Below are 15,559 nucleotides of genomic sequence, written 5' to 3' on the forward strand. Positions count from 1 at the left end.
TCTTCTTTATTCTTCATTTTCCCTTTTATCCTTTTTTCTTCCCTTTTTCGTATTTTGTTGTTATCAATCTTCGTCGTTTTTCCTCCTTCCTTCCTTCCTTTACCTCTTTTATTATACTTCCGGTTCAGATTTTTCTTTCTTTCCTTTTGACCTCTTTTATCCTTCCCCCTTTTATTTTTCTTCTCTTTCAGCTTCACTCTTCTTCCCCTTGTCGCACTTCGTAAAACATCCCCTTCCGTATCTTCCCTTCTCCACCTAGACGTCCATTCTTTTTCTTTGCCTCACAGCCCTTCCTTCCTTCCACTCGCTCTCCACCTTTCCACCCAGCCACCCCTTGTCTCCCCTCCACCCACTTCTCCCTTCAGTACACCCTTCCGTATCTGACAGTTCCCTTGCCTCCACCTCTCCACCCACTCACTCATCCATCTCTCCACTCTCTCTCCCACCCACTGTATACCCCCCCCCCGCCCCTCACACCTTCGCCAGCCCTTAAGTCAAGAGGTTAGTCAAGCACCATTAAATTTCCTCCGAGATTTAGTTGGGAAAATTCTCTCTAGTCTACGGTCTTGTGAGGGGTATTTCCGTCTCTCTCTCTCTCTCTCTCTCTCTCTCTCTCTCTCTCTCTCTCTCTCTCTCTCTCTCTCTCTCTCTCTCTCTCTCTCTCTCTCTCTCTCTCTCAAGCACAGGTGTTGTTCGTGTGTAGTTTAAGTCTGATCAGGCGTGTGTGTGTGTGTGTGTGTGTGTGTGTGTGTGTGTGTGTATACAGGTGGTGCACGGAATATACACAGGACGTAATTCAAAACACACACACACACACACACACACACACACACACACACACACACACACCTCCGTGACGCAACTGGTTAGAGCGCTGCGCTGGAAGGCTCACGGTCTGACAGGGCGGCGGTTCGAGCCCGCTCAGGGCGGATTCTTTCCGTTGACTAGGAGTGGTTACTGTCCCCCCTTGAGTAAGGGGGACGGGGTGTGTGGTGTCCTGGCAGTTCCCAGAGAGCGACGATAATGAGCACTTGCTCGTGTCGGGAGAGTATCTCTGGCGATTACGAGTCCAACACGTGATCAGGCCGTGGTGAATAACACACACTCAAAGGTAAAAAAAAATACTCTTTCAACACAAAGACTACTACTACTACTACTACTACTACTACTACAACTACTACTACTACCACTACAACTAATACACAAGCGTGACGCACCACCACCACCTCCACGTCATCACCACCACCATCATCACCACCACCACCAACACCACCACCACGTCATCACCACCACCACCACCATCCTCACCACCACGTCATCACTTCCATCATCACCACCACCATCACCACCATCACCATCCCCACCACCTTCACAGACTTTTTATCAATGACTTGCGCGTTTATCAAAATGTGGCAACATCTCTTCACCACCACCACCACCATCACCACCGCCACACCTTAAGTAATAGACACAGGTTAGCTTCCCCCCCTCCCCTCAGCTCATCACGTGGTACTCCATCCTCCCACCTCACCTGTTTTACCCAGTTTTACCTGTACGGAGGAGAGGGAAGGGGAGGGGAGGAAGGGCAGGGAAGGGAGGGGAAGGGAAGAAAAGGTGAAGGGAAGGGAAGGTAAGTCAAGATGAGGGGAAGGGAATGGAAGGTGAAGGAAGAGGAGGGAAGGGAAAGGAAGGAGAGGGGAAGGGATGGGAAGGGAAGGTAAGTTAAGGTGAGGGGAAGGTGAAGGGAAGGGAGGGGAAGGGAAAGTGAAGGAAGAGAAGGGAAGGTGAAAGGAAAGGGATGGGAAGGGAAAGGAAGGGAAACGAAGGGATTGGGAGGAGAGGGGAAGGGAAGGGAAGCAAAGATGAAAGGAAAGGGAAGGGAAGGGAAAGGAAAGGAAGATAAGGGAAAGGAAGGAGAGGGGAAGGGAAGGGACTGGGAAGGTGAGGGGAAGGGAAGTGAAGGTAAAATAAGGAAAGGTAGAGTAAGGTATAAGAGATGAAAGGGAAAGGAAGGGAACGGAACGGAGGGGAACGTGGGAAAGGGGACGGGGAGGGAGGTAACAAGGAAGAAGTGAAGGAGAAAGGGAAGGGGTTGAGAAAGGAAAGAGAAGGGAACGGGAAGACAAGGTGAAGAGAAATGGTATACACGAGAATGGAGATGGGGGAGAATGGGAAGAAGACAAATGGTACACACGAGAAAGGAAATGGGGAAGAATGGGAAGAAATGGGAAGGGAGGGGAGAGGAAGACAATGAGATAATTAGAATGGAAAGGACAAGGGAAGAGGAGGAATGGGGAAGATAACTGACCAGGAGAGGAAGAAGGGAAGGGGAGGAAAGGAGGGGAAGGGAAGGAGTGTAGAGAAAACAGGTTAAGAGAGTGAACCAGGGAGAAAAATGGGTTTAATCTATTGAGAGAGAGAGAGAGAGAGAGAGAGAGAGAGAGAGAGAGAGAGAGAGAGAGAGAGAGAGAGAGAGAGGGGGGGGGGGGATGGAGGGGGGATTTCAGGATGATTTACGGATAATCATGTAAATGGAAGAGAAGGGATGGAAGATTGAAGTGGATGGGCGAGGAGGAGGAGGAGGAGGAGGAGGAGATGAATAAGAGCTTTCAAGAATGTGCACATATTTGCAACCAAAACACGACCGGTAAATGACCTGAGATAGATAGAGATAGATAGATATAGATAGCTAGATAGATAGAGATAGAGATAGATAGATAGATAGATAGATAGATAGATAGATAGATAGAGAGAGAGAGAGAGAGAGAGAGAGAGAGAGAGAGAGAGAGAGAGAATGACTCACGTCCTGCATAAAAGAAAAAAAGAGCTATTTTTACACCGTGTGCTCATAGCGTTGTCTCTATTGTGTGTGTGTGTGTGTGTGTGTGTGTTGATGGAGGGGAATGTGGGAGGAGACTGCACCAATAGCCTTCTCTTCCCTCTTCCTCCTCCTTCTCCTCCCTCTTCCCATTTCTTCCCATTCTTCCCCATTTCCTTCTCCTCCCTCTTCCAACCCCTTCCCTTTCTCCTCCTTCTCCTCCCTTGTACCTTTTTCTCCCTCTTCCTCCTCATTCTCCTCCCTTGTGCCTCTTCCTCCTCCTTCTCCTCCCTCTTCCTTTTCCTCTCTCTTCCTCCTCCTTCTCCCTTCTGCCTCTTCCTCCTCCTTTTCCTCTTCTCTCTTCCTCTTCCTTCACCTCCCTCTTCCTCCTTCTCCTCCCTTCTGCCTCTTCTTCCTTACCTCCCTCCCTCTACTTCATTATCCTTCTTCCCTCTCTTTTCTCCGCCCTTCTCTTTCCCCTCCTTTCTTTTTACCTATCGTCCTCCTCCTCCTCCTCTCCCCTCTTTCTCTCCTCCCCATCCTTATCTTTCTCCTTTCATCTTCTCCCCTATCTTTCCCCTATCACATTCTCCTTCTTCCTTTCCTTCAATCCTCCTCCTCCTCTTCCTCCTTCAATACGGCTTAAAAACTAAAGGGTGTTCCAATATGGTCGCCCCGACAATGGTCACCACAAGGAAGCCATATTGGTACTCTCTTCAAAAGTACAAATCTCACCCTTAACATGTGAGAGAAAAGGGAGGAAGAGAGAACGTGGAAGGGAGAAAGTGAGAACAAGTGGAGTGATTGTAAGGTGAGATAGGGAATAAAAGAGGATTAAAGAGGAGGGGAAGAGAGGGAGGACTGCAGGGGAAGAAGAGGAAGGGAGATGAGAAAGGGAGGAAGGAATGGAGTGTAGAGAGGAGAATTAATATGAAAGAAAGAAATGGAGAGGAAAAGAAAAGTTAGTTTTTAAAATCAAATTAAGTCTAAATATATTGGTAAAAACAGAATGAGTGTGATACGAATAAAGTGCTCTCTCTCTCTCTCTCTCTCTCTCTCTCTCTCTCTCTCTCTCTCTCTCTCTGAAGCTCTTGACCTAATCACTTGTTGAGATACGTTTGGACTGTGAGGAAGAGGAGGAGGAAGAGGAGGAGGAATGATTGAAAGGAAGAGCTAAGGAAGAAGAGAAGGAGAAGGGGGAGGAGGAGGAAGATAGAAACGTATGCGGGTGGAGATGATAGCTCTGAAGGAGGAGGAAGAGGAAGAGGAAGAGGAGGAGGAGGAGGAGGAGAAGTCTATGGAAGCAATTTATTTTAGAGGTGATAGAGTAGCAATAAGGAGGAGGAGGAGGAGGAGGAGGAGGGGGAAGAGGAGGAGGAGGAGGAGGAGGTGGATTAAACAGTAAAGATGGGAACGCTGAATAAAAAAAATAAAAAAAAAAAAAAAAAAAACAGGACTGGAAGGAGGAATAAAATCTGAGAAGAAAGAAAAACAAAACTAATAAAAAACTAAAACATGACCCCCCCCCCCGCCCCCCGCCCCCCACACTCACAGGTAAATGCAGGTAATAAGAGGCAAGAAACACAGGTGAGGTAGTATAACAAGGTAGGTGCGCTTAAATGCAGGTGTGATTACATGAATACAGGTGAGCTTGTGATTGTTAACGTCGTCATCGTCGTAATAGAAGTAGTAGGAGCTGCTGATTGTTACTATTGTTGTTTCATACACACACAAACTCACACACACAAAAAAGGAAGAAAGAAATAAAAAATGAAAGTGAAAAGTATATACCCAGGCGAGCTGATATAAGAGAAGTAATAGTTGTTGTTGTTGTTGTTCTTCTTCTTCATCTTCCACACATACACACAAAAAGAAAGGAAGGGAGGAGAATACAGAGGAAGAGTGATACATACCTAGGTGAGCTTTTTTTTTTTAATTTTTACAACAAAGGAGACAGCTCAAGGGCACAAAAAAGGAAACAATAATAAAAAAAAGCCCGCTACTCGCTGCTCCTACAAAAGAAAAAAAAAATCAAAAGAGGTGGCCGAAAGAGAGGTCAATTTCGGGAGGAGAGGTGTCCTGATACCCTCCTCTTGAAAGCTGATATAAGAGTAGTCATAGTTGTTGATGTTGTTGTTCTTTTCTTCTTCCATGCATGCACAAAAAAAAGGAAGGAAGGAGAACACAGAGGAAGCGTGATACATACCAGGGCGGGCTGATGGCGACGCAGCTGCAGCATCCACGCGTAGTTGTCCCGTAGGAAGCGTAGCGCCGTCTCCACATACTGACTGATCTCCGGGACCGACAACACGCTGCGGGGAGAAAAGGGACAGGGTGAGGATACAGGGTGAAAACAGGAGGGCAGGGCATGTAGGGTGACAGGGGGCAGGGTTTGAACAGGATGATAAGGAGTGTAGGGTGACTGGGAGCAGGGGGTGAGGATACAGGGTGAGAACAGGAAGGTGGGGCGTGTAGGGTGACAGGGGGCAGGGTGAGAACAGGATGGTAAGAAGTGTAGGATGACTGGGGGCAGGGTGAGGATACAGGTTGAGAACAGGATGGTAAAGAGCGTAGGGTGACTGGGGGCAGGGTGAGGATACAGGGTGAGAACATGAAGGCAGGGCGTGTGGGGTGACAGGGGGCAGGGTGAGGATACAGGGTGAGAAAAGGAAGGCAGGGTGACCGTAGAGAACATATTATTCTTTACATCAAGGGAGGCAGCTCAAGCTAAATAAGTAAATAAGAAAGGAGGAAGTTAAATAAGCTGATAAGAAGGGAGAGAGAAAAAAATGTTGGGTAGCATAAGAGATGAGAAAGTTAAATAAGTAAATGAGAGAGAGAGAGAGAGAGAGAGAGAGAGAGAGAGAGAGAGAGAGAGAGAGTTGGGTAGCATAACAGATAACGAAGCATCATGGATAAGGTAACAGACAACGGTTGAAGATATCTGAATGATGACTAAGAGCGACAGGACTTGAGCAGGTCATGTCAAATATATAAAAACAACGGGGCTATAGATGACGTGACCATGCAGAAGGGTAAAAAAAAAACGCTAATGGAGGAATATAAAGTTGAAACAGAAGGAGAAAAAGAAGAGAAAATGAACGAAGAAGGGAAATTTGAATGGGGAGGAAAGGGAGATATATAAAAGGGGGTTAGATAGAGATAACGTGACCATAGAGGGAAAAAAATGGCGAGGGAAGGATGTGAAGCTGAAATACAGGGAGAAAAAGAAGAGAAAACGAATGGAAAAGGGAAATTATATTGGGGATGAGAGGTAAAGAAATTAATGAAGGGATAAAGGGATTGGGGATGACGTGACCACAAAAGTGTTGGAAGGATGCGATGTTGAAACAGAGGGAGAAAAAGAAGAGATCATGAATGGAGAGAGAAAATTTTAATGTGGATGGTACGGAGAGAATTGAATAAGGGAGTTAGAGATGAAGTGACCGAAAAAAGGAGGTCAATCGGGTTCTCGTGAGTGTTTCTTTAGGTTCATGGTACAGAAGAAGGGTCAAACTACCACCAGGGTCATAGAACTATCCCTGGAAATGCCCACAACTCCTATGCAAGCCTTGTCAAATAGGTGTTCTTGGGCGACGAAATGTTTGATAATTCGACCCCGAAAGAAGAAAAAAATGGAAAAAGGAGGTCAATCGGATTCTCATGAGTGTTTCTTTAAGTTCATGGTACAGAAGAAGGATCAAACTACCACCAGAGGCATACAACTATCCCTGGAAATGCCCACAACTCCTATGCAAGCCTTGTCAAATAGGTGTTCTTGGGCTAATACGACCCCAAAAGAAGAAAAAAATGGAAAAAGGAGGTCAATCGGATTCTCATGAGTGTTTCTTTAGGTTCATGGTACAGAAGAAGGGTCAAACTACCACCAGGGTCATACAACTATCCCTGGAAATGCCCGCAACTCCTATGAAAGCCTTGTCAAATAGGTGTTCTTGGGCTACGAAATGTTTGATAATACGACGCCGAAAGTTGACATAGAAGGAGAAAAAGAAGAAAAAAATGGATGAATGGAAATTTTTAATGGGAATAAGAAGAAAAGAAATGAATCAAGACTCATATCATAGGTAACCCTAAAAGCAGACGGACAAGTAGCGGGCTTTTTTTTTTTTTTCTCTGCACTCTTTTTGTTGCCCTTGAGCCGTCTCCTTTGCTGTAAAAAGAGAGAGAGAGAGAGAGAGAGAGAGAGAGAGAGAGAGAAATTGAGGGTCAGGGGAGGCGGAGGACCACGTGGAGAAAGCCTTTGTCCCGATAATGGTAAAGATCACGGTGGAAGAACGGAGGAAGTCGAGGGTGAACTGAGGGAAAGAAGGGAGGAACTAGAAGGTGAATTAAGGAAGAGGGAAGAAAAAAGGAATAAGGAAGGGAGAAAAGGGAGGAAGTAGAGTGAATGTGAGGGAAGGAAGAGGAAAAAGGAAGAGAAAGATGGGAGAAAAACTAGATGAATGAACGGGAAGGGAGAGGAAAAGGAAGAAAGAAGGGAGGAATTTGAGGGTGAATGAACGGGAAGGAAGAGGAATAAGGAAGGGAGAAAAGGGAGGAACTAGAGTGAATGTAAGGGAAGGAAGAGGGATAAGGAAGGGAGAAAGGGGAGGAACTAGAGAGTGAATGTAAGGGAAGGAAGAGGAATAAGGGAGGGAGAAAAAAGGGAGAAAGTAGAGTGAATGAAAGGGGAGGAGAAGGAAAAGGAAGAGAGAAGGGAGGAATCTGATGGTGTATGTAAGGGAAGGAAGAGGAATAAGGAAGGGAGAAAAGGGAGGAACTAGAGAGTGAATGTAAGGGAAGGAAGAGGAAAAAGGAGGAAAAAAAGGGAGAAAGTGAATGAAAGGGGAGGAGGAGGAAAAGGAAGAGAGAAGGGAGGAATCTGAGGGTGAATGAACGGTAAGAAAAAAGGAATATGGAAGGGAGAAAAGAGAGGAAGTATAGAGTGAATGAAAGGGAAGGGAGATGAATGAATAACCAAAGGAATAAGCATAGATGTAGTAGGGTGACAGAAAAGGGTGAGCAAGGGTGAATAAAAGGAACGTAGGGTGAAGAGGGTGAGAATAAAATACAATACAGCTGTCACAAGCATCACCAAAACAACAACAACAACAATAACAACAATACCAAGGTCTTATCATCACTACTACGCCACAACAGGTAAATACGCCATCACACACACACACACACACACACACACACACACACACACACACACACACACACACACACACAGTAAAGCACCTGTGTCATGCAAGTTGCAATCTCTCTCTCTCTCTCTCTCTCTCTCTCTCTCTCTCTCTCTCTCTCGTCCACTTCAGTGAGTGATAATAATGTCACGCCCACCCACATTCTCCCCTTCCTCTTCCTCCCCTCCCCTCTCCCCATTATCCTCCCCTCTTCTTTGTCTCCCCCTCCCTGCCTTCCTTCTCTCCTAGCCCCCCCCCTCCCTCCCTTCCTTCTCTCCTTCATTTTCTTTGTCTCCTCTCCCCATCCCTTCCCCTCATCCACCTCTTTTTTTTCTCCTCTCCCCGCCATCCACTTTTCTCTGTCTCTTCTCCCCTCATCCATCTCTCCCCTGCTTTTGATCCACCTCTCCCCTCACTCCTCCTTCTAGCACAGTATGATTCTCCCCTCCCCTCCCCCACTCTACCCCTTCAATGCAAGCTCTATTAATACTTCTCAGGGATGGAAAGTCGTATAAATCAGAGAAACAGTTGGGTTGATGATCATTTATACTTACTAACCCTTCTCAAACTTATTAACCTCTTTTCCATTTGACATTTGATAATAATATTACAAAAAGACATTAGTGAGTTTGTCGAAAGGGAACTGCAATATTTTTTTTTTTTTTTTTTTGCCTGTGTACTCGTCAGGCATTTTGTTGTTTGTTTTTCTGTTTGTTTACTTTTTGAATGGGTAAGTTCTTGATGGTTTTGACATTTGAGTTGTTTGCTTCGTTTCTATTCTCGTCATTTCCGTCGTATTTATCCCTCCTCTCCACACCTTTCACCATTTCCTATATTGTGTTTTGCTTGTTATTCTTTTGTTTCTTTATCTTATTTTCGTCACTCCAATCGTCTTCTCTCTTATCGGCTCTCAACATGCCAATCACTTCTTCTTACCCAGGCCTTTTGTTGTTTGTTTTTCTGTTTGTTTACTTTTTGAATGGGTAAGTTCTTGATGGTTTTGACATTTGAGTTGTTTGCTTGGTTCCTATTCTCCACGTTTCACCATTTCCTATATTGTCTTTTGCTTGTTATTCTTTTGTTTCGTTATTTTATTTTCGTTACTCTAATCGTTTTTTCTCTTCTCGGCTTCCAACATGCCAATCACTTCTTCTTTTTTCACTTGTCATGTTAATTGTCAATTTCTTACCCTATTCTCTTTTCTCTCCTCTCTACATGTTAAATCTACTTTTTTTCCCTTTTCACCATTTCCATTTTCTTGCAATTCTACATAGTTAGTCATCTGTTTTATTTTTGTATTATTTTTCTCTCTTCTCCCCACTTCCATTTTCATCTCCCTTCTCCTCTTTACATGCTCATTTACTTCCTATTACCCTTTTTATTCGTCTCCTTCCCTCTTATCCTCCCTTCACTTCCTCCCTCTCCCCTCTCTCCAGCCAGATTCGACCCCTCCCCCCCTCCCCTTCCCTTCCTTACCCTCCCTAATTCACCGACCCCGCCTCCCCCTGCCTTCAGGTAAACGACCCCCAGATGACTTTTTATCTGGCTCACCTGACAAGTCCCGACACACAACATTTTACGTGAGAAAAAGATCACTATTATTATTATCATTAACATTATTGCATTACTACTACTACTACTACTACTACTATTACTACTACTACAACTACCAGGTACTACAACTATTAATACTCATGGTAATAAGAGGCTTTACCAATTAATTTATAACCAACAGTTGTATAATTCGGGAGGTTAAGCTTTTAAACACGGAATATAAGTCAATTTACTACCTGTGTAACGTACGCATTGAAGGCTACACTAATATCTGTATACTAAATGTTATAGGTATTGCCCCGCGTCGATGCACGGATTGTATGTTGAAAGTATCTTATATTTTCACTCTTCCTTCCTTTTTCATTTTTATTTTATTCGTCTTTTCATTTATATTTATCTTAATTCATGTTTTTTTTCTTTATTTTATACGTCTTTTCATTATATTTCTCTTCCATGATGTTTTTTTCTTTATTTTATACGGCTTTTTATTTATATTTAACTTCATTCATTTTTTTCTTTATTTTATTCGTCTTTTTATTTATATTTATCTTTATTCATGTTTTTTTTCTTTACTTTATGCGTCTTTTTATTTATATTTCTCTTCATTCATGTTTTTTCTTTATTTTATACGTCTATCTTCATTCATGTTTTTTTCCTGTACTCAATTCGTCTTGGTTATTCTTTTTCAACAATCTATTTCATTATTACTACATTTTTCCATTGAGATGAAAGGTCTACATCAATTCCTCTTACGTCTTTTCTATTTATAATTCTCTTCATTCTTTTCATGTTTTGTTTTTCCTTTGTTCTCTACGTCTTTCTTATTCTCTTTCAACAATTTATTTCATTTTTACCACATTTTCCCTTAATGAAGATTCTACATCAAATCCAATATCGGCGGAGTAATGGTGTATATACGATGTGAATGTTTTCTACTCACTTTTTTTTTTTTGTACACTTTAATGAAATCCCTTTGTCATATTCGGTTACCATTCCTTTCACAATATGACGCGAGTGTTCCTTTTCGTTCCGGTTCGTTCCGCTCAAAAGCTGATATTAGTGAACTCCATTTTTTTTTTTACAATAAAGGAAGCAGCTCAAGGGCAAAGATAAATGAAAAAAAAAAAAAAAGCCCGCAACACAATGCTCCTATATGAGAAAGGATACATGCGTGGCCAAAAGAGAGGTCAATTTCGGGTGCAGAGGTGTCTTCATACTCTCCGTCAAATGCACTAACCACTTTTTCCTGTTTCTCTGTCTGTTCTTTATTCCTCGCACAATTTTTGGTTTGCCACTCTGTTTGATTATCCGTCTGTTGACTGTTCCACACAAAAGCCACTCCCAACGTTCTTCACCTCTTTGTCTGGCGTTAGTTTACTACAGCGGTTCCCAAACTTTTCAGGCCACGCACCACCATGCACCCAGACTGACCGAGTCCACGCACCCCCGCCAAGATTCGAGCAATACTAAGGTCCCGTCGATTTCCAGAAATTTTGTCCATTTTTTTAATACGAATTTTGTGCTCGCAAAGTATGAGGCCCTGAGCGATGGCTATCAATACTGAACGAAAATTTACTTGCGGGGTGGATGAATGTGTTCAGAGTCTGGGTAAGTTTTAAACAAGGAACAGACAACTCCGCTGAAACGTACAGCATAAGTTAGTTTTAAAACAATGTCAGTTAAGGAATAATGTGTTTGAAATTTCAATGAGACATAAAATCCGCCATTACACTATTTTTTTTCCTTACGCACCCCTAGTGATTAGTTCATGCACTATACTATATCCTGATCCGGCAAATACTCTAGTCACATTACATCTGCTTCTCAATTTGTCGTTTATTTCTCATACAATTTATGGTTTGCCACTCAGTTTGGTTATCCGTCTGTTGACAATCCCACACAAAAGCAACTACCAACGTCCTCCACCTCTCTGCCTGGTGTTAGTGTATTTCATCCTGCTCCGGCAAATGCTCTAGTCACATATCTGCTTCTCCATCTGTCGTTTATTTCTCATACAATTTATGGTTTGCCACTCTGCTTGGTTATCTGTCTGTTGATTGTCCCACACAAAAGCAACTCCCAACATCCTCCACCTCTCTGCCTGGTGTTAGTGTATTTCATCCTGCTCCGGCAAATGCTCTAGTCATATATCATCTGCTTCTCAATCTGTCGTTTATTTCTCATACAATTTATGGTTTGCCACTCTGCTTGGTTATCAGTCTGTTGATTGTTCCACACAAAAGCAACTCCCAACGTTCTCCACCTCTCTGCCTGGTGTTAGTGTATTCCATCCTGCTCCGGCAAATGCTCTAGTGACATTTCATCTTTTTGTTTCTGTTCGCGCTATATTTCTCATACAATTTCTGGTTTGACACTGTTTGGTTATCCATCTGTTGACAATTCCACACAAAAGTCACTCCCAACGCCCTCCGCCTCTCCGTCTTAATAAAAGTGTATTCCATCCTGCTGCGGCAAATGCTCGTGACATTTCATCTTTTGTTTCTGTTCGCGCTATATTTCTCATACAATTTCTGGGTTGCCACTGTGGTTATCATCCGCCTGTTCACTGTTCTACGCATGACTTGGCCCGCGTGAGTTAATTCCTTTTCTTACTCGCATTTATAAGACCTTCAACCTTTACCTAATATCTCTTTTAACTAAGTGACGCAATATCCACCATTACTTGCAACATTTCAAGAGCGCTGCATCACGGTATGTTCCCATTTTCTTTCTCTTTAGCCGCAGAAACTATCGCACCCTAATTATATGAGGTGTAGTGTTTTTTTTTTTTTTTTCTTTACGTCCTACTTTGTTGTTGTTATATATATATTTTAGGGAATGATTTGATTTCTGGGAACGGAATGTGTGTGTGTGTGTGTGTGTGTGTGTGTGTGTGTGTGTGTGATAATAAACAAAGAACGAATATACTCTCTCTCTCTCTCTCTCTCTCTCTCTCTCTCTCTCTCTCTCTCTCTCTAGGAAAAGGTAACGAACACAATATTCTTCCGTTTTCTTTGTTTTCAGCATCCCACTACTACTACTACTACTACTACTACTACCACCACCACCACCACTTCAAGAAAAAAAACAATCCAAGCCAATCTTTCTTCATTATTCACATTAAGTGCCCGAGTAATTCATTCTAGTCATGACAACGACCTTATCTTTGTCTATATCCGTTTCCCGTATGCATGAATGTATGTGAAGATACGTACGAAGTTAGTTAGGGAGAAGGATGAGAAGTTAGCTATTTAGATGAAGACAAAGAAGAAGAAGAAGAAGAAGAAGAAGAAGAAGAAGAAGAGAGAGAGAGAGAGAGAGAGAGAGAGAGAGAGAGAGAGAGAGAGAGAGAGAGAGATGAGATGGCTGCTTCCAGTAACTTAAAAGTGACCTCACTCTTCTTGCTACATCTGCTGCATTCCCTTCAATAACAAGAGCGATAATAATAATAATAATAACAGCAATAACAATAATATTAATAACAACAAGACATCACGTATATATTAAGTCGGGTTAGGTAAGGTTAATTAATGCTCATATACAATTACCTCATCCAAGTTAATGAGGGGAAAAAAAGAGCGAAGCAGATAATTTTACCCCGAGCAGAACAACGTCACTTCTTTTAATAAACCAACAAAACGGCGGCAGCGAGAATCAACCACTGAGAATACGGGTCTAAAGAACGCCACAACATATAGGCTCATATTTTTAACTAAACATTTTTCTTCCTTTATTCCTCCTCCTTTTCCTCCACCAGCCTTGTTCTCTTGGCCTCTCTTTCCTCACGCTTTTCTTCCTTACTCCTCCTCCTCTTCCTCCATCATTCTTCATTTCTCGGCCTATCTTTCCTCCCTCCACACACATTTAACAAGGCTTTCGTGGGAGTTGTGGGCATTTTCAGGGTGAGCTTTATGGCCCTGGTGGCAGCTTGACCCATCCTCTGTACCATGAATCTGAATACACACACATTTAACAAGCCTTTCGTAGGGGTTGTGGGCATTTTCAGTGAGTTTTATGACCCTGGTGGGTAGTTTGACCCTTCCTCTGTACCATGAATTTAAATAATCACACATTTAACAAGGCTTTCGTGGGGGTTGTGGGCATTTTCAGTGTGAGCTTTATGACCCTGGTGGTAGTTTGACCCTTCCTCTGTACCATGAATCTGAATACACACACACATTTAACAAGGCTTGCGTGGGAGTTGTGGCAAGTTGTGGGCATTTTCAGTGTGAGCTTTATGACCCTGGTGGTAGTTTGACGCTTCCTCTGTACATACCATGAATCTGAATAAACACACATTTAACAAGGCTTTCGTGAGGGTTGTGGGCATTTTCAGAGTGAGCTTTATGACTCTTCCTCTGTACCATGAATCTGAATAAACACACACATTTAACAAGGCTTTCGTGGGAGTTGTGGCAAGTTGTGGGCATTTTCAGTGAGCTTTATGACCCTGGTGGTAGTCTGACCCTTCCTCTGGACCATGAATCTGAATAAACACACATAAGAACCTGATTGATCTCTTTCTCGAACTTTGGAAATAGTTGATGTGAGCGGCGGAGGGGTCTAAGAATATACCAACACTATACCGTGAGGATGGAAATAGAAGCAGGCACATCTTACGCCATGCACTGCACAAGAACGTCACATCTTACGCCTTAAAACTCCCCCTCCAGATGGCGCCGCTCCAAGGAATGCGAGTAAACAAAGAAAGTATGCATCTTATAGTCACAGGTGAGCACGTGAGGTTGAATATAATTATGCGATTGTCTTAATGCGCGTCGTGACTGTGTGTGTGTGTGTGTGTGTGTGTGAGACGTAGAAAGAGATGGATAAATAGATATTGAGATGGAGAGAGAGAGAGAGAGGAGAAAGGTGAAAAAATGGAACTGATTCTATCTGGTGGCGGAGGAGGTGATGGTGGTGGAGAAAGTGGAGGTGGTGGAGGAGGTGGAGGTGGTGGTGGAGGGGATGAAAGTGATGTGGGGAAGTCCAGAGTATTACCCTCAAGCTCCTCGCCTGCCCCCCTCTCTCTCTCTCTCTCTCTCTCTCTGCATCTGTTCATCTCTACCTTTTTCTCAGCATCAATTTATCTCCCTCTTCCTCCAACTCCTCTTCCTCTTGATATTTCTCTTTCTCTTGTTCCTCTTGTCTAAGTTATCATCTCCCTCTCTCTCTTTATTCTTTCCTTTCTTCTCTCTTGTTTTACTCTTGCTTCACCTCCTCCTCTTGATATTCCTCTTCCTCCCCTCTTTCTTTTCCTCTTGCAGCTCCTCTTTTCTTTCTTTTGACATTTCCTCTTTCTCTTCTTGATCTCCCTTCCTCTTATTTTCCTCTTCCTTCAAACTCCTTCTTTTTGCCTCGTTCCAATCTATTTGTTTTTCTCTTAACTCACATTTTCCTTCCTTATCCCTCCTCCTCCTCCTCCTCTTCCTCCCCTCGTTAATTCAGGTATACCCATCTTCACATCTCCTCCTCCTCCTCCTCTTTCCTCTCCTCTCCCTTCAGACTCCTCCTACTCCTCTTTGCTCTCTTTACCTCTTCATCGTTTATTTGTTTTTCTCTTAACTCTCATTTCCCTTCCTTACTTTTCCCATCTTTACATTTTCTCTTCCTCTTCCTCCTTTCTCTTACCTCTCTTTTTTTTTTTTCCTTCTCTCTTCAAACTCCTACTTCTTTTTGCCTCCTTCCCATTTTCCTTCCTTACTCCTTCTCCTCCTCCTCCTTTTCCTCCATCAGCCTTCCTTCTCTCCTTTTCCTCACATTTTCCTTCCTTACTCCTCCTTGTTTTCCTCCATCAGCCTTCCTTCTCTCCTTTTCCTCACATTTTCCTTCCTTACTCCTCCTTGTTTTCCTCCATCAGCCTTCCTTCTCTCCTCCTTTTCCTCACATTTTCCTTCCTTACTCCTCCTTGTTTTCCTCCATCAGCCTTCCTTCTCTCCTCCTTTTCCTCACATTTTCCTTCCTTACTCCTCCTTGTTTTCCTCCATCAGCCTTCCTT

At 43.3% G+C, this 15,559-nt stretch overlaps 1 protein-coding gene across 3 annotated transcripts in view; it reads right to left on the minus strand.

Annotated features, from left to right (window-relative positions):
- The window catches only part of LOC126996142 (reticulophagy regulator 3-like), a 58,192-nt gene that overhangs the window by 16,065 nt on the left and 26,568 nt on the right, over window positions 1-15,559 (minus strand). For all 3 annotated transcript variants that reach the window (XM_050856361.1, XM_050856359.1, XM_050856360.1), the window contains one exon: window positions 5,025-5,130. In XM_050856361.1, the coding sequence (XP_050712318.1) occupies window positions 5,025-5,130 (106 nt within the window). The remainder of the gene's footprint in view (window positions 1-5,024; window positions 5,131-15,559) is intronic.

The sequence above is a fragment of the Eriocheir sinensis genome, chromosome 9, assembly GCF_024679095.1.
Source record: "Eriocheir sinensis breed Jianghai 21 chromosome 9, ASM2467909v1, whole genome shotgun sequence".
In the NCBI taxonomy this organism is placed as follows: domain Eukaryota; kingdom Metazoa; phylum Arthropoda; class Malacostraca; order Decapoda; family Varunidae; genus Eriocheir; species Eriocheir sinensis.